This window comes from Mirounga leonina, unplaced genomic scaffold (genome assembly GCF_011800145.1).
Source record: "Mirounga leonina isolate KUSES-001 unplaced genomic scaffold, KU_Mleo_1.0 Mir_106, whole genome shotgun sequence".
Taxonomy (NCBI): domain Eukaryota; kingdom Metazoa; phylum Chordata; class Mammalia; order Carnivora; family Phocidae; genus Mirounga; species Mirounga leonina.
The window spans coordinates 4,404,979-4,427,744 of NW_023270232.1; the positions used below are offsets into that span (position 1 = coordinate 4,404,979).

The window sequence follows — 22,766 nt, forward strand, 5'->3', positions numbered from 1 at the left end:
GAACACTACATCAAAAACTAATCAAGTACTGTATGGTGATGTAACATAATTAATAAAAAAAAGAAGAATATATTCTAGGGGCGCCTGGCTGGCTCAGTTGGTGGAGTGTGCAACTTTTTTTTTTTAAGATTTTATTTATTTATTGGACAGAGAGAGGGAACACAAGCACGGGGAGTGTGAGAGGAAGAAGCAAGCTGCCCCAGAGTGTGCAACTCTTGATCTTGGGTCCTGAATTTGAGCCCTACATTGGATGTAGAGATTAAATTAAAAAAAAAAAAAAAAAAAACTTAAAAAAATAAATAAATAAAGGCTGGGGCGCCTGGGTGGCTCAGTCAGTTGAGTGTCTGCCTTTGGCTCAGGTCATGATCCCAGAGTCCTGGGATCAAGCCCCAGGTAGGGCTCCCTGCTCAGCGGGGAGTTTGCTTCTCCCTCTTCCACCCCACGCCCCTGGCTCGTGCTCTCTCTCAAATAAAATCTTTACCAAAAAAATTAAAAATAAAGACTAATGATAATAAACACCTGTTTATCACCCAAGTTAATAAAAGACACTTACCAATGGGAATGATATTCAAAATACTTAAGGATGCCTGGCTGGCTCAGTTGGTAGAGCATGCAGCTCTTGATTCAGGGTCAGGAGTTCAAACCCCACGTTGGGCACAGAGGTCACTTAAAAACAACGACAACAATAAATGTCCCGACGACTTATAGATGTAGGCCATAAAGTATCTCTGAAGTACCACTGAGTACTTGTCAATCTCCATAAAGATTTGAGACTTTAAAAATCTTTTTAGGGCGCCTGGGTGGCTTAGTCAGTTAAGCTTCTCCCTTTGGCTCAGGTCATGATCCTAGGGTCCTGGGATGGAGTCCCACATCGGGCTCCCTGATCAGCCTTTACCCTACTAGTTTGATGGCAGTTTCATCCTTCAGGTTGCTCACGCTAACATCTAGGAATCATCTTAAACATTTATTTTTGCCATACTCCCATTTCCAATCTATCTGGAAGTCATATTGCCTCTGTTTTAAAAACATATCCAGAAACAGACCATATTTCACCAGCTCCACTAATCTAACCTTAATCCAAGCCATGTTGTCTCCTGCCTAGTTTATTTTAAAAACCTCCTATCTAGGGGTGCCTGGGTGGCTCAGTCAGTTGAGCATCTGCCTTCGGCTCGGGTAATGATCCCAGGGTCTTGGGATCAAGCCCCTCATCAGGTTCCCTGCTCATCAGGGAATCTGCTTTTCCCTCTTAACTCTGCCCCCGTCTTGTGCTCCATGTCTCTCTCTCTCTCAAATAAAATCTTTTAAAAAATAAAAGAATTAAAAAAAAATAAAAACCTTCTATCTGGTTTCCTTGCTTACTCCCTTCTCCTCTAAAGTCTCTTCTCAACACGATTGCCAGAACAGCCTTTGTAAAATTTAAGTCATTTCATTTATTTGTTTGATTTCTTTCATTTGTTTTCAGATTCCTTCAGTGGCTCACCATTTCACTCTGTAAAAAGCCAGTGTTTACAGTGCCCTCTAAGACTCCACGAAATCAAGCCTCTAATTTCATTTCTTACCTCTCTCTTCTACTTGCTCTTTGCACCCAAGGCATCCTGACTTTCTTGAACCCGTTATGTATGCCCCTGTATTCGGACCTTTGCATTGACAATTCCTTCTGCATGCAAACTACCGGAGATCCACCTTCCTGATTCTTTCACATTTGCGGTCTTTGTTCAACTGTCACTTTCTCAATAAAGCCTGCTCTGCACCCACCCCTATTTAAAATTGCAATCTTCCCCACCGGTACACATTCTTGATCCCTCCTTATTTTACTTTACTTACAGAACTTATAACCTATTCTGCTATACTGTTCACTTATTTTACTTATTGTCTGTCTTCCCACTTGTATACATATAAGCTCTTAATAAGGAAAAGAGGGGTTTGGGGGGCACCTAGCTGGCTCAGTCAGTAGAGCATACGACTCTTGATCTTGGGGTTGTAAGTTTGAGCCCCACGTTGGGTGTAGAAATTACTTCAAAATCTTAAAAATTTCTTTTAAATAAAATCTTAGAAAAAGAGGGGTTTTTGTCTCCTCTTTGCTGATAATATATATATTGCAAGTTCCTGGAGCAGTCTAAATATCCAAATGTCATAAACTGCAAAGCCAAACAGGGTGATAGGATTATAGTTCTTTTTTGGTTTTCCTGGTATTTTCAGTTGCTGCTTGCTTATGTTATCATAGTTTTTTCTCCCCCATACTTTATAGTTCATAATCCTATCAAGTTACTTGAAGACCACTCTTTTTCCAGTAGAAAAGTAGAATAGTGACTTTTTTAAAAAATGAAAATACAATGCCATTTAATGTCTAAAGTGGTGTTGAATTTTCTTAGTAATCGGGAGCATATAACAAGTCTATACCAATCAATTTGATGAAGTTTTTTTTTTTTTTAAGATTTTATTTATTTGACAGAGACACAGCGAGAGAGGGAATACAAGCAGGGGGAGTGGGAAAGGGAGAAGCAGGCTTCCTGCTGAGCAGGGAGCCTTGATGCGGGGCTTGATCCCAGGGCCCTGGATCATGACCTGAGCTGAAGGCAGATGCTTAACGACTGAGCAACCCAGGCACCCCCCCTTTTTTTTTTAGATTTATATATTAAAAAAAAAAAAAAAAAAGATTTTATGTATTGAGAGGGGCAGGGGGAGAGAGAGTCTTAAGCAGGCTCCTGTAAGTGCGGACACTGAGAACAGGGCTTGATCCCACGACCCTTAGATCACTACCTGAGCTGAAACCAAGAGTCAGATGCTCAACTGACTGCAACACCCAGGCCCCCCTTGACGAAAAGATTTTAATAAAAGGTAACGTCAGTTTAACAATAAACAAGGGTAAGGAGAAGAGTTCTTTTATCACTCTTGCAGTCATTTTAAGTTGTTGCACTTTTTCTGGACATAAATTTGGCAATGTCAGTCAACTGTTATACTTTAAATCAACACAGGTGTTCATTCCATAATTGTCTATAAAACAAAAACGTCAGAATTGGTCTTAATGTTTTGTTTTTAAGATTTATTTATTGGGGTGCCTGGGTGGCTCCGTCGTTAAGCATCTGCCTTCGGCTCAGGTCATGACCCCAGGGTTCTGGGATTGAGCCCCATGTCGGGCTCCCTGCTCAGCAGGAAGCCTGCTTCTCCCTTTCCCACTCCCCGTGCTTGTGTTCCCTCTCTGTCAAATAAATAAATAAAATCTTTAAAAAAAAAAAAAAAAGATTTATTTGTTCTAGAGAGAGAGTTGGTGGGGTGGGGGCAAAGAGGGGGAGAGAAGCAGACTCCCCACAGAGTGGGGAGCATGGCTCTGTCCCACAACCCTGAGATCACGACTGAGCCAAAATCAAGAGTTGGACGCTTAACAGACTGAGCCACCCAGGCATCCCTGTATTAATGTTTAATAATAGACAATTATTTAAATATACTTTGCTATAGACATGGAGTTAAATTCTGTGCAGCCTTTGAAAAAACTGTTGGAAGATTAATGACATTGAAAAAGATGATAAAGTAGTTTTGGTTTTTTAAGATTTTGTTTATTTGACAGAGAGAGAGAGAGCGAGAGCAGGAACACAAGCAGAGGGGGAGTGGGAGAGGGAGAAGCAGGCTTCCCGCCAAGCAGGGAGCCCGACGTGGGACTCGATCCCAGGACCCTGGGATCATGACCTGAGCCGAAGGCAGACGCCTAACAACTGAGCCACCCAGGCGCCCCTGTTTTTTTTTTTTTTTTTAAGATTTATTTATTTGACAGACACAGCGAGAGAGGGAACACAAGCAGGGGGAATGGGAGAGGAAAAGCAGGCTTCCCGCGGAGCAGGGAGCCCGATGTGGGGCTCGATCCCAGGACCCTGGGATCATGACCTGAGCCGAAGACAAACACTTAACGACTGAGCCACCCAGGCCCCCCATAAAGTAGTATTTTATAGATAGTATGTTCCTTTAAATGTGTTTCATATGGGTAGTAGTATATGTGGGGGGAAAATAAAGGGACACGATTGCTGCTACAATCGGTATATTTTTGTGTGATGGGATTTATTTATTCGTAAAAAATCTATGTTCCAAGGGAGACAAAGTTTTGAAATTAATAGCTTTCAAGTTAAATACTCAAATAAGGTGGATCATGTCTATAAAATGTTAATAAAGGGAAGAAATTTACCCTTGTGTAGTATATCGTACACTCTTGATAAAAATTATTCGTAATTACACTTCTACTCAGAAGCTGTTGTTTTCTCTGTTTTATAGTTGAGGAAACTGAGGCTCTTAGCAATGAATTAATTTATCCACAATAATAAACCTTTAATGTCCTATAGCATATATGAGAGAAATCGGTTCCAAGGACACATTTTTTTAAGTTTATTTACATGCCAGTACATACTACAAAACTCACTACTTTTAAATGTGCACTTTAATCATTCTTAATAACTTTATGGATTTGTTAAACCATCACCACAATCCAGCTTTAGACCATTTGCCTATTTCCCTTTTACAAAAATGTCTTTGTTGAGATATAATTCACATATTGTATATCTCATCCATTTAGAAGTGTACAGTTCAGGGGACCTTGCTGGCTCAGTCAGAAGATCATGCAACTGTTGATCTTTGTATGTAGTAGGTTTGAGTCCCATGTTGGGTATAGAGATTACTTAAAATCCAAAATGAATGAATGAAATGAAATCTTAAAAAAAAAAAATGGTTTATCCAAGTCCCATCTCTAAACATGGAATAGAATGTTAGCGTAAATAAATCTGAATATTAACACTGTTAATTAGGTTTTCTTAATTATCTTAAGAACATCTCAGTTCCTCACATACTGTTTTATTTTGCAGTAATCTATCTGCAGTTAGTTTTACTGCATTGACTAGTTTTCTTTTTAGGTTTTAGAAAACATGCCTTGCTCTGTTTTGTTTAAATTTGTGTTATAATTTCCAATTTTATATATAAAACTTACTCATTTTTTGAACTATGTCCTTCACATTTTTATGGAATTAAATTATTTGATTTAAAGTCAAATTTTTTCCTTCTTTTAGTGCCTCCATACATTTCTTCCTTTTCTTATTCTTGATAATTCTTCATTTTCTGGGGCACCTGAGTGGTTCAGTCAGTTACACACCAACTCTTGATTTCAGCTCAGGTCATGGTCTCAGAGGGTTGTGAGATGGAACCCCACGTCAGGCTCTGCACTGCGTGGGGAGTCTGCTTGAGATTCTCCCTTTCCCTCTCCCTCTGTGCCCCCTCCTACCTTCCCTCTCTGTCTCTCCCTCTTCTCTAAGAAAAAAAAAAATAAATATATATATATTTTTTTTTAAGATTTTATTTTTAAGTAATCTCTACACCCAGCGTGGGGCTCAGAATTACAACCCCAAGATCAGGAGTCACATACTCTACTGACTGAGCCAGCCAGGCACCCCAGTCCAATCCATTTTTATTCATACAGTATTTCTTTTCATTGTGTCTTTTGGAAAACTTACTAGTAACAGAAAACTATTTTTGATCTCTACAGTAGTAGAAAATATCTGTATTAATGAGTATTTTGTTGCTGTTGTATTGATTTTATAGATCGGGATGAGGAAGAAATAAACAAACGAGAAGACAAAAGAGATATCAACAGGTACTGCAAGGAGAGGCCCTCTAAAGATAAGGTATTTATTGAATATTCTTTATAACATAATAAGTTCCATTTCTCACATAATCCAGACTTATTAAGCATAACACTGTCATGAAGTTTATTGGTCCTTATATATCTACATATTACCGCTCAGAGCAAAATTCAGCCAGTTGTTAAATTTGTAATTATCTCAGATAACCAGTATGTCTTATTCTTTTCTCCTGTACACATAAACAAGATGAGCTCATTTTAACTTGTAACATGAGGCAAAGGTCTTTTCATATTTTTAACTCTTATATGGACATAGTCTCAATTTCTCACTTTATAGGGGTAAAGATTATGTACTATTCTGCATTTTCTTTAGGAAAAAGAAAAGACTCAGATGATCACAATTAACAGGGATCTGTTAATGGCATTTGTTTATTTTGATCAAAGCCATTGTGGTTATCTTCTTGAAAAGGATTTGGAAGAAATACTTTATACTCTTGGACTACATCTTTCTCGGGCTCAGGTAATCTGTCTTATGAATATTTAAAATGAAAAGCCATTTTAAGTAATTACCTTTTTAATCTCTGAGTTTTTGAAATATGAAAGTAATACAGGCTAATAGAGATAGTCAAGAGATATTGAAATGCGTAAAATAAAAGTTAAACGTCCCCTTAAAAGATTTTATTTATTTATTTGACAGAGAGAAAGAGAGCACAAGCAGGGGGGTAGCAGGGAGAGGGAGAGGGAGAAGCAGAAGCAGGCTCCCTGCTGAGCAGGGAGACCAATGCAGGATTCGATCCCAGGACCCTGGGATCATGACCTAAGCTGAAGACAGACGCGTAACTGACTGAGGCATCCAGGTGCTCCTACACCTTTTTTTTTTCTCCTTAAGATTGATTTATTTATTTGAGAGAGAGAGAATGAACATGCACACTCAGGGGGTGGGGAGGGGCAGAGGGAGAGTGAGTCTTTTAAGCAGACTCCACACTGAGCATGGAGTCCCACATGGGGCTAGATCTCTGGACCCTGATTTACAACCTGAGCCGAAATCAAAGATTGGACACTTAACCAATTGTGCCATACAGGTGCCCCCCCCCCGCCCCCAGCTTTTTAAGTAGGTCCCAAGCCCAGTGTGGGGCTTGAACTCACAACCCTGAGATTTAGAGTCACATGCTCTACCAACTGAGTCAGCCAGTACATATACCTTAGTGTATGCTTTAGTGTTTCTTTTTTTTTTTTTTTTTAAGATTTTATTTATTTATTTGAGGCAGAGAGAATGAGAGACAGAGAGCATGAGAGGGAGGAGGGTCAGAGGGAGAAGCAGACTCCCCGCCGAGCAGGGAGCCCGATGCGGGACTCGATCCCGGGACTCCAGGATCATGACCTGAGCCGAAGGCAGTCACTTAACCAACTGAGCCACCCAGGCGCCCTGCTTTAGTGTTTCTATCAGTGTTACATGTTTTTTATTAACAAAAATCTTTTCAAATGATAATTCGAATTTTAGGTTTATAGAGAAGACAGTTAAAAAATGCACAAGTTGGGGCGCTTGGGTGGCTCAGTCAGTTAAGCATCTGCCTTCAGCTCAGGTCATGATCCCAGGGTGCTGGGATTGAGCCCCGCGTCAGGCTCCTCTGCTCAGCGGGAAGTCTGCTTCTCCTCCCTCTGCCTCTTCTCCCTGCTTATACTCTCTCTCTTTCAAAGAAATAAATGAAAAAAAAATTTTTTTTTTTTAAGATTTTACTTATTTATTTGACAGAGAGAGCCATAGCGAGAGAGGGAACACAAGCAGGGGGAGTGGGAGAGGGAGAAGCAGGCTTCCCACGGAGCAGGGAGCCTATTGTGGGGTTCGATCCCAGGACCCTGGGATCATGACCTTAGCCGAAGGCAGACGCTTAATGACTGAGCCACCCAGGCACCCCAATAAATGAAAAATCTTAAAAAAAAAAACAAACAAACACAGGTGGTGTCTTAATCAGTTAAAGCGTCCAGCTCTTGATTTCGGCTCAGGTCAAAATTTTTTAAAAACAAAAACAAAACTAAAAAACTCAAGTGTTTGAGCGGAAGAGGATACCTGACAACACAGATGCCATTGATGTTTATCATATGTGAAAATTAGAACATAGTTAAGTATAATCAAAAATGTATTCTCATGTTTTTGTTCACTTGCTTGTATGACAGGTAAAGAAGCTTCTTAATAAAGTAGTACTCCGTGAGTCTTGCTTTTACCGGAAATTAACAGACACCTCAAAAGATGAAGAAAACCATGAAGAGTCTGAAGCACTGCAGGAAGATATGCTAGGTTTGAATATATTATTTTGAGATTATGTCATTTTATAATTATTAAAGAAAAAAGTAAATAAAATATGATCTATTTTATTTTATAGGGAACCGATTGTTACTTCCAACACCAATAGTAAAACAAGAATCAAAGGATGTGGAAGAAAATGTTGGTCTTATTGTGTACAATGGTGCAATGGTAGATGTAGGAAGCCTCTTGCAAAAATTGGAAAAGAGTGAAAAAGTAAGAGCTGAAGTAGAACAGAAGCTGCAGTTGCTAGAAGAAAAAACGGGTAAGGAACAGCATTGGATATTTCAGTACTTTTAAAACCCTGCTGGAATATATATGTGTACACACATATATACATAGCTAGGTACACGTGCATATCCATACTTTGTATTTTAGTTTAGGCACATTATGCAACTCACTTTTGACCATTAAAAGCTATAAAATTGTTTAGCATTATAAGAATTTGTCTTAGATTTTCATATGCATTCTTAGATTCCTTTGTTGTTGTTCTGCACTTTTTTAATCCTCCCCTAGTTCTACTTAGTTTTTCTCAGTTTTTGCTACTTTCTCTAATCCCATACAATCATCTAAAAGTGGAACCTGGGTTTAGAAGTAATACTTAGGTAAAACTTAATTTAAATGAAGTGAGTATATTGCATCATGCTTTATAACTGACATTTGTGGACATTTTAAGGAATTATAACTGCTTTTTATTTTCCTTAATATTATCTTAAATTTTTAAAAAAAATTTACTTATTTTTAAGAGAGAGAGAGAACATGCAAGCGGGGGAAGGGGCAGGGGTAGAGGGAGAGAATCCTCAAGGAGACTCCTGCTGATCACAGAGCCTGATGCAGGGCTCATTCTCAGGACCCTGAGATCATGACCTGAGCCAAAATCAAGAGGCGGCCGCTTAACCTGCTGACCACCCAGGCACCCTTTCCTTACATATTTTTAACCTCATAATTAAATTGGAGATTTTAAAGGGTAAGATGGTGAATTCTGAATTTTTTTTTTTTTTTAACAGATGAAGATGAAAAAACCATATTAAATTTGGAGAATTCCAACAAAAGCCTCTCAGGTGAACTCAGAGAAGTTAAAAAGGACTTTAATCAGTTACAAGAAAACTTAAAGATTTCAGAAAACATGAATTTGCAGTTTGAAAACCAACTCAACAAGACAATCAGAAACTTATCTACAGTAATGGATGAAATCCACACTGTACTGAAGAAGGTTAGCAGTTTTATACTTTCATATTTTCAGTTTGTTTCAACTTTTAACCCTGGAAATTTTAATGTCATTTATGTCATTGTACAATGGTGCAGTGGTAGATGTAGGACAAATTTTAATGTCGTAATCTCTTAGTGGGTTTTCTCAGAGCAAATATTGGGTATTCTTTCCTTCGTCAGATGAATCAAAAGCAATTTCCAAAAGATTGTATTATTCTAGAACTTAGTTGGAATGTCAACATGGTTTATGTATGTAGACTTCTTGAAACTTCTGGAAAACTTAAAAGTTTTCTTTGTATTTCTTTCAGAACTAGAGAGTGAATTGAATTTGAACTTGAGGAAAATAAAACCATTTACTTCTTTTTAAAGCCATTATTGTTGGGCAGAGTTGAGAAACTCTTTGGTACTATCAAAATCAATGTGTTAGTATTTTTTGTCACTAAAAAAATCTGTAACTCAATGCCATTATAAACTAACTAGAATAATTGAGATGTCTTCCACATCCTCATTGAGGGGTTTCTTCTGTAAGTTGCCCCCAGTGTCAATTTTTTATAGATGGCAAAATGGGCCATCTCGAGTGTCTGTTTACTAATGTTTATTAATTTTAAAGTTAAATTGAAGAGAATCTAATTAAATATACTTTTTCCTTGTCTGTTATGTTACAGGATAATGTCAAGAATGAAGATAAAGATCAGAAATCCAAGGAGAATGGTGCAGGTGTATGATAAAATACATGTAGTGATGAGGAATGGTGTTAAATAATGTAATATATAAAATCATGATACAAGAATGTTTGAAAGTGATGCATGTTTGATTTTAGTAGTATAAATATCTGTTAGTTCAAATGATGTATAAAGTTTTATGAATGTGAAGAGTCTGCTTTTGAAAATTGCTTGTAATTCCTGGCATTCAAATTATTAAACACTCCTTGAGTGAAATAATTTTGCATTGCAAAATGTTTTAGGATGAACTTTGTTATAGTTTTAACCCCAATAAAGTTCATCAGTTTAATTGATAGTAGTATTTAATTACAAAATGTCTTTTATTAAAATACTTAGAAAAGTGCAGTTTTATTTATAGAATTATCATTATTAGGTTTTTATAAATTTTTTAGTCTTTTAAAATTTCAGTATAAATCATAAAATAGCATGTTGCTTAATTTTTTGCAAGTTTTTTGAATCAGACTTTTTTACTTGTCTTAAAAAAAATCCCCTCTTATCAGTCTCTAAACTATTCATTAAAAATTCAAATCATCCAAAAGACAGTACATCAAAAACTAAGAAAGTAATAGACAATTACCATTGTTACTATATATGTTAGAATTTACAAAAAACGAATAGTACTGATGTTAATGTTACTGCTTTCAATTAATTGTTCTACTTTCCCAAAATAGCACCTATATTTTAATTTTGAGGGTTTTTTTTTAAATGCAGTATATGTCAAATGTACAGTTTAGCACCAAGCCAGTAGATGTCAGTATGATGTCTTAAGTTAAGCCTTCTTCAATTAAAAATAATTTTTTTATTAGTCTGTGTACTTCCTTCAGAATTTTAGTGGGTTCATAAGAGTTGATTAATTGTTGAATGAAAAGGGTAGCAAATGTGATATACTCTAAAGCAGTGTTCTCAACAGGGGGTGAACTTGCCCCAGAGGACATTTAGCAATGTCTGGAGACACTTCTGCTTGTCACAGCTGGGTGAGTGAATGCTACTGGCATCTAGTTGTTAGAGGCCAAGGATGTTGCTACCATCCTACGTTGGATAGGACAGCCCCTCAACAAGAAGGAATTACCCAGGGGTGTCTGGGTGGCTCAGTCGGATAAGTGTCTGCCTTCAGCTCCAGTCATGATCCCAGGTTCCTGGGATAGAACCTTGTGTCAGGCTCCCTACTTAGCAGGGAGACTGCTTCTCCCTCTGCCCCTTCTCCCGCTTGTGCTGTCTCTCTCTCTCAGTAAATAAATAAAGTCTTAAAAAGAATTATCCACCCCAAAATGTCAGTAGGGTTTAGGTTGAAAAACTCTGGTCCAAAGAAATATAGGAGGCAAGCAGTTAGTTGGTAGGGCATGTGACCCTTGATCTTGAGGTTTTAAGTTTGAGCTCCACATTGGGTGTAGAGATTACTTAAAATCTTGGGAGGGGGAAGAAATACACGATTAGTGGCACCTTTTAAAATTATTTATTTATTTAAAGATTTTATTTGTGAGAGAGAGAGAAGCAGACTCCCTGCTGAGCAGGGAGCCCGACGTGGGGCTCAATCCCAGGACCCATGACCTGAGCCGAAGGCAGATGCTTAACCAACTGAGCCACCCAGGCACCCTTAATTTTTTTTTTTTTTTTAAGATTTTATTTATTAGAGACTGAGATAGAGCGGGAGTCGGGAGGAGAGAGAGAAAGAAGCAGGCTGCTCCCTGAGCAGGGAGCCCGACTTGCGGCTTGATCCCAGGATCCTGGGATCATGACCAGAGCTGAAGGCAGACGCTTAACTTAACACTGAGCCACCCAGTTGCCGCATGACATGTCTTTTAAATAACACTAGTGAAAACTGAATCACATCTTTAGCAGATGATTAGGGTTTTTTGTATTTAAATAACCCTTACTGGACTATTTCTCTGTCATAGAAATACGTGTCATATTAGGGTTTATTTTATTACATTTTGCGTTACTTTATTTTGCTAGACTAATGGGTAGGTGTTCCCAAATAGATTAATAGGAGAATATAAGTGCTGTGTTACACATGTCTTAAGCTAAATTGAATCCACATGGCTCTTACTAAAAAATAGATTAAAATACCTGAAGTTCTTTCAAACCAATTTTTGTTTTAAATTGCTCTTTCTGGTTTATGGTTTGTTGAACTTCCCTGAAGATAGATTGCTGATTGATCCATAATTATAATTATTGTATAAATGTTTCTCCATCTTTAAGGTAAAATGAAACATTTCTGGATAGTTGGAAAGTTTTTCTCAAGGGAAAATTGTGGAGATAAACTTTTAACTAAAAGTGAAGAGTATAGTTCTTTAGTAGAGTATGTTTGTAAATGAGAAAGTAATTGTAACACTTGTCAGACTTAGTTTTCCCAGATTTTTTTTTCTTAAAGATTTTATTTACTTATTTGACAGAGACACAGTGAGAGAGGGCACACAAGCAGGGGGAGTGGGAGAGGGAGAAGCAGGCTTCCTGCGGAGCAGGGAGCCCGATGCGGGGCTCGATCCCAGGACTCTGGGATCATGACCTGAGCCGAAGGCAGACGTTTAACTACTGAGCCACCCAGGAGCCCCTTTTTCCCAGATATTTAAAGCAGAGTAATATTGGGAGAATGGAGAAAAAGTATAAATCTTTCAATTTTATTATTTAGAGGTAAACTTTTTATAAAATAATTTCAGTGGAAGGTGAGATTATTAAGGTAGGGGGAAAAAGGGGGCACAGGAGGCTCAGTCGGTTAAGCATCTGCCTCTTGGTTTTGGCTCAAGTCATGATCATGAGATCGAGCCTTTCTTCAAGCTCCTTGCTCAGCAGGGAGTCCGCTTGAGCTTCTTTCTCTCCCTTTTCCTCTGCCCCACCCCCAACAGGCGCACACTCGATCTTTGTCTCCCTCTAAAATAAATAAATCTTTTTTTAAAAAGGAAGAAAAAGCGTGGTACATAGAGAAAAGGTTGGTTTTAGAAAAAAATGGAGGAAAGATAAGCGACCTATTTTTGCCTTTCTAAACAGCTTTGAATATTCAGGAGTAAACATGTAGTCCTTGTACTGTATTCTGACATTGACCAAGTCAAAAAAATTAATAATAGAAATAATAAAGTAGGACAATGATAACATTCAGTTTTATTTTCTCATCCTTTTTATGTTCTGGAAGCCTGTTTTTGCATTTTTTTATTTTTAAGATTTTTTTGATAAAATGAGAGAGCACAAGCAGGGGGGAGCAACAGAGGGAGAGGGAGAAGCAGGCTCCCCGCTGAGCAGGGAGCCTGTGTAGGGCTTATCTCAGGACCCTAGGATCATGATGTGAGCTGAAGGTAGCCGCTTAACCGACTGAGCCACCCAAGTGCCCCTGTTTTCGCATTTCTTTTTTTTTTTTTTAAGATTTTATTTATTTATTTGCGAGAGAGAATGAGAGACAGAGAGCACGAGAGGGAGGAGGGTCAGAGGGAGAGGCAGACTCCCCGCTGAGCAGGGAGCCCGATACGGGACTTGATCCCGGGTCTCCAGGATCATGACCTGAGCCGAAGGCAGTCGCCCAACCGACTGAGCCACCCAGGTGCCCCCTGTTTTCGCATTTCTAATGCTTGATTCAGTCATTGTAGAACAATTGAAATTTTAAGAAGTTAGTATTTCTTAGTGAATTTTGCCTAAATCCTAGTAAAACTGTAACAACACAAAAAAATCCTTTAAGTAACACTTATTAGACTTTATGTATGTACACGTTTCATTTCCTCTCAAAATGTTGAGTACTATGGTGCCTGGATGGCTCAGTCAGTTAAGCATCTCCTGGGATTGAGCCCCGTGTTGGACTCCCTGCTCAGTGGGGAGTCTGCTTCTCCCTCTGCCCCTCACCCCGCTCATGTTCTCTCTCACTCTCTCTCCCTCAAATAAATAAATAAAATCTTCAAAAAAAAAATGTTGAGTACTATTCAGCCACATATCTTTTTTAATATTTTACATGATCTGATCCCTAACAGAAACCTATTACATAACTACTTAGAGATAACTAATACTGGCTTATGAGTAAGTGTTTATTCAGAGACTATATAGAATTCTTCAACTTCTTAGTCATTTGTGTACCACTTTAAGATTTCAAGTCCCCTTGCCTTTTACCCTAACAATTCTAAAACTTTAATCATAAAGTCTTGTAGCTTGAATACATGGATCATTCTACTAATGAAGTAAAAAAGAACATTAATCCTATTATAAATGCAAGACATCCTCTAAAGTGGCAAAAGAGGGGGTGCCTGGGATCTCAGGGTTCTGGGATTGAGCCACACGTTGGGCTCCCTGCTCAGCGGGGAGTCTGCTTCTCCCTCCATTCCCTCCCCCCCAGCTTGTGCTCACTCACTCTCTCAAATAAATAATTCTTTATATAAAGTCAGAATCAACTGACACTTCGAATTCCAAAATCATGGTGGCAGAGTTAAGAAGAACTAACATAGGACTCTTGCACCTCATATGTTTTAGCAGAGTGAAACCTAAATAATTCAGTCCTCAATAGTAATTCCTTGGAAAACATTGTTTTAGTAAAAGTGGGAAACAAAAGAAGCACGTAAAGACCCTGAACTTGATGCGCCGGGCTAAGTGGAACCGATTTAGCTGATGTCCTTTTCATCTGCTCTCTCTGTGCATCCTGAGTCTCACAGTAGCATTGCATGTCTTGCTGTGTAACCGCACCTCACCCTCTGCACAAGTGCATGACTTGGAGAGAACTTTCCATCAATTGTGTACCCCTGGGCCTTGCTCTCTCAGCCCTAAGAGTGGGGAGCATATACGGTCGTACCTTTGTTGAGGGGTCAAGCTTTGGAGACTGCCAAAGGTAGACTTAGGAGGAAAGACATTTGATGCTTTTACATTTTGGTAAATCTTAATGTTCACTGTTAGCACTAGTAGAGACATACGATCTTGGACACAGGACCAAAGACCACGTCAGTCCCAAGAGTTTCAACTTCCCCTATTCTTCATTTGTACAAAAATTTCAAGTGCTGGGGGGTGGCTCAGTTGGTTAAGCATCTCCCTTCAGCTCAGGTCATGATCCCGAGATTCTGGGATCAAGTCCTGCATCGGGCTCCTTGCTCGGCGGGGAACCTGCTTCTCCCTCTGCCTCTGTCTGCCGCTCCCCCTGCTTGTGCTCTCTCTCTCTCCCTGACAAATAAATCTTTAAAAAATTCAAGTGCCTTAGTCTCTGGGCCACAACCTAGAGTCTTACCTGAAATCTAGAGGATAAAACAGGGACTTCTGCCACAGTGACAGTGTATTGTGTTGAACCTTAATACAGAGGTGGTCACTTCTTTCTGGTAAAAAAAAAAAAAATGCAGTATTTATGTAGAAAGCAAAAAAATTCTCATTTTCTGCTGAAGAAAAATTTGGAATATGTTAAACATGGATGAGTTTGCTTATTAAATATGACAGAAATTTATCATAAAGGTACTAAGGAATTTACCCTGGATATCCATGCCCACAAGGCATTAAAGAATTTGGTGAAAAGAGGGGCTCCTGGGTGGCTCAGTCGTTAAGCATCTGCCTTTGGCTCAGGTCATGATCCCGGGGTCCTGGGATCGAGCCCCACATCGGGTTCCCTGCTCGGTGGAAAGCCTGCTTCTCCCTCTCCCACTCGCCCTGCTTGTGTTCCCTCTCTCGCTGTGTCTCTCTCTGTCAAATAAATAAATAAAATCTTTAAAAAAAAAAAAAAGAATTTGGTGAAAAGAGATAATGCTACATGTGTGTAGCAAACAGTGAAGATATTCTGTTTAGATACCTAGATAGAATTATTGGTTTTCCAGCAGGAAAAGAATCCTATCTTCTGTGGTTGGCTGGATCCAGGCCAATCTTTGTGAGCTCTCTGATCCAGGTAATAATTGACCCTTAAGAGGCTACTCAGAGCCTGAATTCTCTTGGCTACATAGATCTCTTAAATACTGACTAGAATTTATTAAAAATGCTACAGTGGGAACTATACATAAGGGTTTGACAGAATACTAACCTCTCAGAGCACTTTGACAGTCCTATACTCCTCCCCTACTTCTTCCATGTGGCCTTTCCAGCCCAGCGTACTCCTCTCGTGAGACCTTTGCAAATCCACAAGTTAATGCTGAGATGGCACTGAATCTTTTTTTGGGTCTGAGATAACCTGAGGTTTTCATTGTCAGAAGCCATTTAGGTTTGCTCCTGGTGGGTATAAAGTCAAACTAAGGACAAAAAACATGTATTGATGGGGTGCCTGTGTGGCTCAGTTGGTTTAAGTATCGGACGCTTGGTTTTGGCCCAGGTCATGATCTCAGCAGGACCATGAGATCGAGCTCCGCCTTGGGCTACACTTCTGTAAAGCCTGCTTATGATTCTCCCTATCCCTCTGCCCCTCCACATGCATGCACGTACATGTTCTCTCTAAAAAAAAAAAAAAAAAAATGGTTTTAAGCAAAGGATTGAAGTGATCACAGTAATTAGAGGCACGATAAAAGCCTCCTCTATTGGACATGTAGTGTGCAGCACATTTCCTGGTTTAACTGCAAAATAGTTGCTATGTCTGTGGGTTCCAGGAAAGAAATGTTTCCCTTCCCACTATAATTTTGTATTCAGAATATTTTGAAAATTAAAATTAACATCTAAATATCTTTACAAATTGTTTTTATTAGACATAATGGAATGAGAATGTTTCAAGAATCACACATTTCACTGCCTTATTTTATGACTTATTACTAAGGGGATATTTAGGCCATAATTTATTGTCTGTACTGGGAACTTATTTTGAGAAGAGGGGGCCAAGGATAATTATACCAAGACACTGGGTATAAACCAAGACTAAGTCGAAACATTATTGCCTACTTATTACTCATCTTGAGGGGAAAATTGACCTGCTCTTGGTGCTCACTAGTTTCAAAACAAGCCTCAGGCTTATACATGAAAGAAGATTTCGTCCCAAACTACTTTGGACCATAAAGTATTTGTTTTTCTTGTGTATATAGAGGACATATATCAGATAATTCGATAGGGTACTACTTAAGGAAGTCCCTGAGTCAGCTCCTTATTCGAGCCCCTTAATGATGGAGTTTGAATGTGATCATTATGCCTAAACTAAGGCAGTGGTTCTTCAAACTGGTATGCCGCAGAATCACCTGACAGGCTTATTTAAAAAACACAGATTGCCTGGCCTCGTTTCCAGAATTTCTGATTGAGAAGGTCTGGGGTGGGGCCCGAGTTTGCATTTCTAACAAGTCATCAGGTACTGCTCTGCTGCTCTTCTGGGTTAACATGCTTAGGCACCCTCCTCCCTAAGGTACACATAGTGGGTTTCCATACGTAATACGTGATTTTTATTATTTATTTATTTATTTATTTATTTATTTATTAAATTGTAGTGTTTTTTTTTTTTAAGATGTTATTTATTTGACAGAGACACAGCGAGAGAGTGAACACAAGCAGGGGGAGTGGGAGAGGGAGAAGCAGGCTTCCTGCAGAGCAGGGAGCCCGATGCGGGGCTTGATCCCAGGACCCTGGGATCATGACCCGAGCTGAAGGCAGATGCCCAACGACTGAGCCACCCAGGCGCCCCGTAATACGTGATTTTTAGAAAAACTCCAGGAGGGGCGTCTGCCTGGCGACTCTTGATCTCTGGGTTGTGAGTTTGAGCCCCATGTTGGGGGTAGAGATTCCTTAGAAAAATAATTTTTTTTTTTTTTTAATTTATTTGGCAGAGACACAGCGAGAGATGGAACACAAGCATAGGGAGTGAGAGAGGGAGAAGCAGGCTTCCTGCCTGAAAGGTAGCCTTATGTGGGGCTTGATCCCAGGTCCCTGGGACCATGACCTGAGCCGAAGGCAGACACTTAACGACTGAGCCACCCAGGCGCCCCAAAATAAATTTTTTTTTTATTTTGTTTTTAGAGACACTGCGCACTAGCGGGGTTGGAGTAGTGGGAGACGGGGAGAGCATCTTAAGCAGGCTCCAGGCCAGTGCAGAGATTGTCGTGGGGCTAGATTTCACAACCCTGAGATAATGACCTGAGCCAAAATCAAGAGTTGGATGCTTAACTGACTGAGCCACCCAGGCGCACCTGAAAAGCTACTTTGACATAGTTTCTTTAAGAGAAGTATCACAACTACTTAAGCAACAGATAAGCTGGGGAAAATCCTTTTTTTTTTCATAGTTTTTTTGTGTTACTTCTCTTAAACTGACATGACTATAATTCTCTTGTGAGGTATCATATAATGAACATAATCTACTAAGGTGGAGTATCTGTGTGGTTGGTGTGGTCCCCACCATCTGCTGGGTGGCTGACAAGCATAATAGTTTGTGAAGGTGCTTAAGTGCTTGATTGGGAGAACAGGTAGGTGGAGAAGGGGGCCCATCAGCTGGCTTGCGCAGAAACACTAGGTTGCTGGGCTGAGAGGGAAAAAATTGAACTGAGATGGTTAGTAGAGGGAGGGGTAAACAGTAAGCAACAAAGTATTTTTGACAGTGGAGAGGCCAGGAAAATGGCAAGGCTGTGTACTGAAAATCAGTAGTTCCAGGGAAATTGATCAGTTTGAATTAGACCACAGCTGGTGGCAGGACCGTGAAGACAAAGTCCGGTCCCTAAAGAAGAGAGGATTTTGCGGACTATCCGGACCCCAACCACAGAGGCAGAATTCAGACCTGGGGCCCCAGCTTCATTGCAAACAACTTAGGTGGAGGCCAGGAGCCAAGGTAGAGGCTCATCTGTACAGATTTTGACGAGATTGAAGATTTGATTGAAGACGAGAGCTTGATGTGGGTGGTGGCATTTGGGTTCACACCACATTTAAGGCAATGAAAGTTTTAATTCCTGTCCACTGGGGTGGTGAACTCCTCCTACCATGTTATCAGACAAATTAGCTCAGAGACCTGGTGAGTCTAAATCGACAGTTTAAACGTTTCTGTTACTTATAGCTAGGCAGGGCTGAAATGTAGGCTTAACCTTGAGTGGTTATACAAATTTTTATTAATCAAAAGTAAGCATTTATATGTTTAATATATTTTGTTAGTGTGAGTCAGCCTAATTTCAAATTGGGTGAAATCAAGAGTAAATCTGGATTTGGAATAAAATAAGAACCCAGCCATTCTAAATGTAAGACTCTAGCTCCAGTTAAATTTTCTGTTTTAGAACTTGCCGTAGGGGCACTTGGGTGGCTCAGTCAGTAAACAAGCTTCTGCCAATGGTTCAGGTTATGATTTCTGGGTCCTGGGATTGAGCCCCAAGATGGGCTCCCTGCTCAATGGGGAGTCTGTTTCTCCTCCTCTGCCCCTTCCTCCCCCCCCACTCGTGCTCTCTCTCTCACTCTCTCAAATAAATTCTTTTTTTTTAATGTAGACTTTTTTTAAAGGTTTTATTTATTTATTTGACACAGAGCCCAAGCAGGGGGAGCGGCAGGCAGAGGGAGAATCAGGCTCCTTGCTGAGCAAGGAGCCCAATGCGGGGCTTGATCCCAGGACACTGGGATCATCACCCAAGCCAAAGGCAGACGCTTAACCCACTGAGCCACCCAGGCGCCCCTCAAATAAATTCTTTAAAAAAAAGGACCTGCAGTACTCTTGTTCATAAGCAAATTCAAGACCAATGGGCAAAACCTTGTGTTTGCTATAGGAAATCCTAAACTCTTGTGAATCTGTGTGTTAAAGAAATTTTATTCATGTAAAGTGCATGAATATGTTGGGAGAACTTCCTTCTAATGGTAACAAAAATCTTATTGTGGACATTGCTGGAGAAACTGTAGATTCTGGCTTACTCTCTTTGGGTAATTTCTCCCCTCATATTTCCTAAGTGGGCATTTTAAAACATCTATTCTTTACTCATGTATTTAAACTTTAAGAATATTTTAAGTCTGTAGGGCACCTGGGTGGCTCAGTCGGTTAAGTGTCTGCCTTCGGCTCAGGTCATGATCCCAGGGTCCTGGGATCAAGCCCTGCATCGGGCTCCCTGCTCAGTGGGGAGCCTGCTTCTCCCTCTTGCTCTACCTACTTGGGCTCTCTCTCGACCTCTCTGTCAAATAAATAAATAAATAAATAAAATCTTTAAAAAATATATTTTAAGTCTAGGTTTAGATATCTCAATCACTTTTTAAATATTTGGCTCTTGGCATTGTTTTACAGTGTCTTGAGAGCAGATGGCTTTCTAATTCATCAGTTTTAGAACACATGTGCCTTGGACCTAACATCAAAGAATCTCGTATCACTTTAATTTCTATCCTTTATTGCACTACTACAGTTTCATTATTATTAACATTGGCTAAGCAAGTGCTTCTTTTTTTTTTTTAATTTTATTTATTTATTTGACAGAGACAGTGAGAGAGGGAACACAAGCAGGGGGAGTGGGAGAGGGAGAAGCAGGCTTCCCGCTGAGCAGGGAGCCCGATGCGGGGCTCGATCCCAGGACCCTGGGATCATGACCTGAGCCGAAGGCAGACGCTTAATGACTGAGCCACCCACGCGCCCCGCAGGTGCCTCTTCATATGAAGTTTGTTCTAGGTTATCAAATTTGGGGAATTAATTTAACTTCAGAATTGAACTTTTTCCAAACAATTTTTTATAATTGGTATTTATTTGTATTTTCATGACCTTTGCCCTAAAAACTCTCTAAGCTACTAAATCAGGTGGATTCACCTTTGGTTACATATGCATGTGATCCAACGAAAACTGATATTGTACCATTATAGTTCAAGCAAATGAAACTTCATAAAGTACAGGGGATAACTTTTTTTTTAAGATTTTTAAAGAATTTTTAAGTAATCTCCACCCAATGCGGGGCTCAAACTCACAACCCCAAGATCAAGAGTCACACGCTCCTTGACTGAGCCTGCCGGGCGCTCCAACTTTTTTTTTTAAGTAAACTCTACACCCAACATGGGCCTGAAACTCACAACCCTGAGATCAAGAGTTGTATGCTCTACCAACTGAGCCAGCAGGCGCTCCAATAGGCAGGGAATAACTTGAAGTGTAATCTATAGGAAGCCATTAAATAGAGGTTATTGTAATACTTATCTTGGAGTTTAAAACTTTTTCAACGTTCTCACATGTAAAGAGACAAAATATTCTAAATTTTCCGATTTAAGATAAACCAAAAACATAAATTAGTCTTGAGATTAGTAAGCTAAGACAAATTCTCCCTTGCAACAGTCCTATAAGAGTTTGGATAATTGATATAGCAGTTAGTAGTGTTAAAAAACAAAATTCAGGGGTCCTGGGTGGCTCAGTCAGTGAAGCGTCTGCCTTTGACTCAGGTCATAATGTCAAGGTCCTGGGATCGAGCCCTGTGTCGGGCTCCCTGCTCAATGGGGAGTCTGCTTGTCCCTCTCCCTCTGCCCCTCCCCCTATACTTGCACTCTCTCCCTCTCTCTCTCTCAGATCTTTTTTTAAAAAAACGAAATTTAACTGAGTAAATTTTAAATATTCTATTGGCTTTATTCTAAAGTGATTTATGAATCGGCCAGCATTCCACTTAGCAAATAAAAAGGAACTCCAAAGGGCTGGGAGCAGGACAAGGAAGCTCCTAGCAGAGTGGACTGTTTGGGGCAAGGTCACCTTCCTTTAGGGGATGGCAGGGTTCTATCAAGCACATTACCTCAGTAGAGTTGACCAGGTAATTCCAGCTTGACTAGTTTAAGATTCTACTCCTGGGAGAGGTTAAAACTGATTAAGTTAGGTAGTAAGTCTTGGTTTGATAGTGTGGGCTTAGCACAAATGATTCCACTTGGGGCCTGTTGTCTTCTTTCTTTAAAAATTTTACTTATTTAGGGCACCTGGGTGGCTCAGTCGAGCATCAGCCTTTAGCTCAGGTCATGATCCCAGAGTCCTGGGATGGGGGCCTGCATTGGGCTCCCTGCTGAGCAGGAAGTCCGCTGCTTCCTCTGGCCCTCCCCCGCCCCACCTCTCCCACCCCCGCTTGTTCTCTGACTCTCCCTCTCTCAAATAAATAAATCTAAAAAAATTTTTTTAAATAAAGATTTATTTATTTGATGGGGGAGGGGCAGAGGGAGAATCTTTAAGCAGACTCCCTGCTGAGTGCAGAGCCCTAGGTGGGGCTCGAGGCGGGGCTCATGTGGGGCTCCACACAGGGCTTGAGATCAAGCCCCTGAATCATCACCTGAGTCGAAACCTAGAGTCGGACACTCAACCAACTGAGCCACCCAGGCTCTCCCTGTTGTCTCTTTTTTATTTATTTATTTTTATTTTATTTTTTTTTAAAGATTTTATTTATTTGACAGAGAGAGATACAGCGAGAGAGGGAACACAAGCAGGGGGAGTGGGAGAGGGAGAAGCAGGCTTCCCGCAGAGCAGGGAGCCCGATGCGGGGCTGGAGCCCGATGCGGGGCTGGAGCCCGATGCGGGGCTCGATCCCAGGACCCTGGGATCACCACCCGAGCCGAAGGCAGACGCCTAACGACTGAGCCACCCAGGCGCCCCTGTTGTCTCTTTTTTAAACAATTGTTTATGCTGTGGGAAAAAGAAAAAAATCATGTGATTTTCCCCATTCTAAAGGTGAGAAAATACAACCCAAGAAAACCCAAAGTTATTTCTTTATGTTCCTCAGGTAAATGATAAAGGGTTTAACATTTCACATCATCTCACCTTCGTAAAACCTCCGATCTGCTTCCTAGTTGAACCTGGCCTCCGAGTCTTTTTATAAGATTATATTTCCTTTTATTTTTCAAATAAGATTGTATTTCCAAATGCAGCTCACTGGTTATCTCTAGCCTTTTTATCTTCCTTCAGGCAGGGAAAGAGCAGAGTCTACTTTTAACATGTGTAGAATAAATATTTAATGTCCATTCATTTCCTTGGTGAGATAGATAGGCCTGTTGAAAGCCGGGCGCTGGCCCCACAAAGACCACTTGCTGTTTCTGACTATAACATAAATATTTAATTAAAACCTACTTTGAGCCATTCTTCTTAAGGTATAAAATATACTAGCCTTGGGGTACATTTAGG

General features: G+C 40.1%; 1 protein-coding gene across 6 annotated transcripts in view; it reads left to right on the top strand.

Annotated features, from left to right (window-relative positions):
* LOC118018008 (cell division cycle and apoptosis regulator protein 1) overlaps positions 1–10,652 on the top strand; it is a 105,735-nt gene extending 95,083 nt beyond the window's left edge. For all 6 annotated transcript variants that reach the window (XM_035016474.1, XM_035016469.1, XM_035016460.1 and 3 more), the window contains 6 exons: positions 5,575–5,657; positions 5,988–6,134; positions 7,790–7,910; positions 7,996–8,181; positions 8,924–9,129; positions 9,791–10,652. In XM_035016474.1, the coding sequence (XP_034872365.1) occupies positions 5,575–5,657; positions 5,988–6,134; positions 7,790–7,910; positions 7,996–8,181; positions 8,924–9,129; positions 9,791–9,850 (803 nt within the window). In that variant the 3' untranslated portion in view covers positions 9,851–10,652. The remainder of the gene's footprint in view (positions 1–5,574; positions 5,658–5,987; positions 6,135–7,789; positions 7,911–7,995; positions 8,182–8,923; positions 9,130–9,790) is intronic.
* Positions 10,653–22,766: the final 12,114 nt, after the last annotated feature.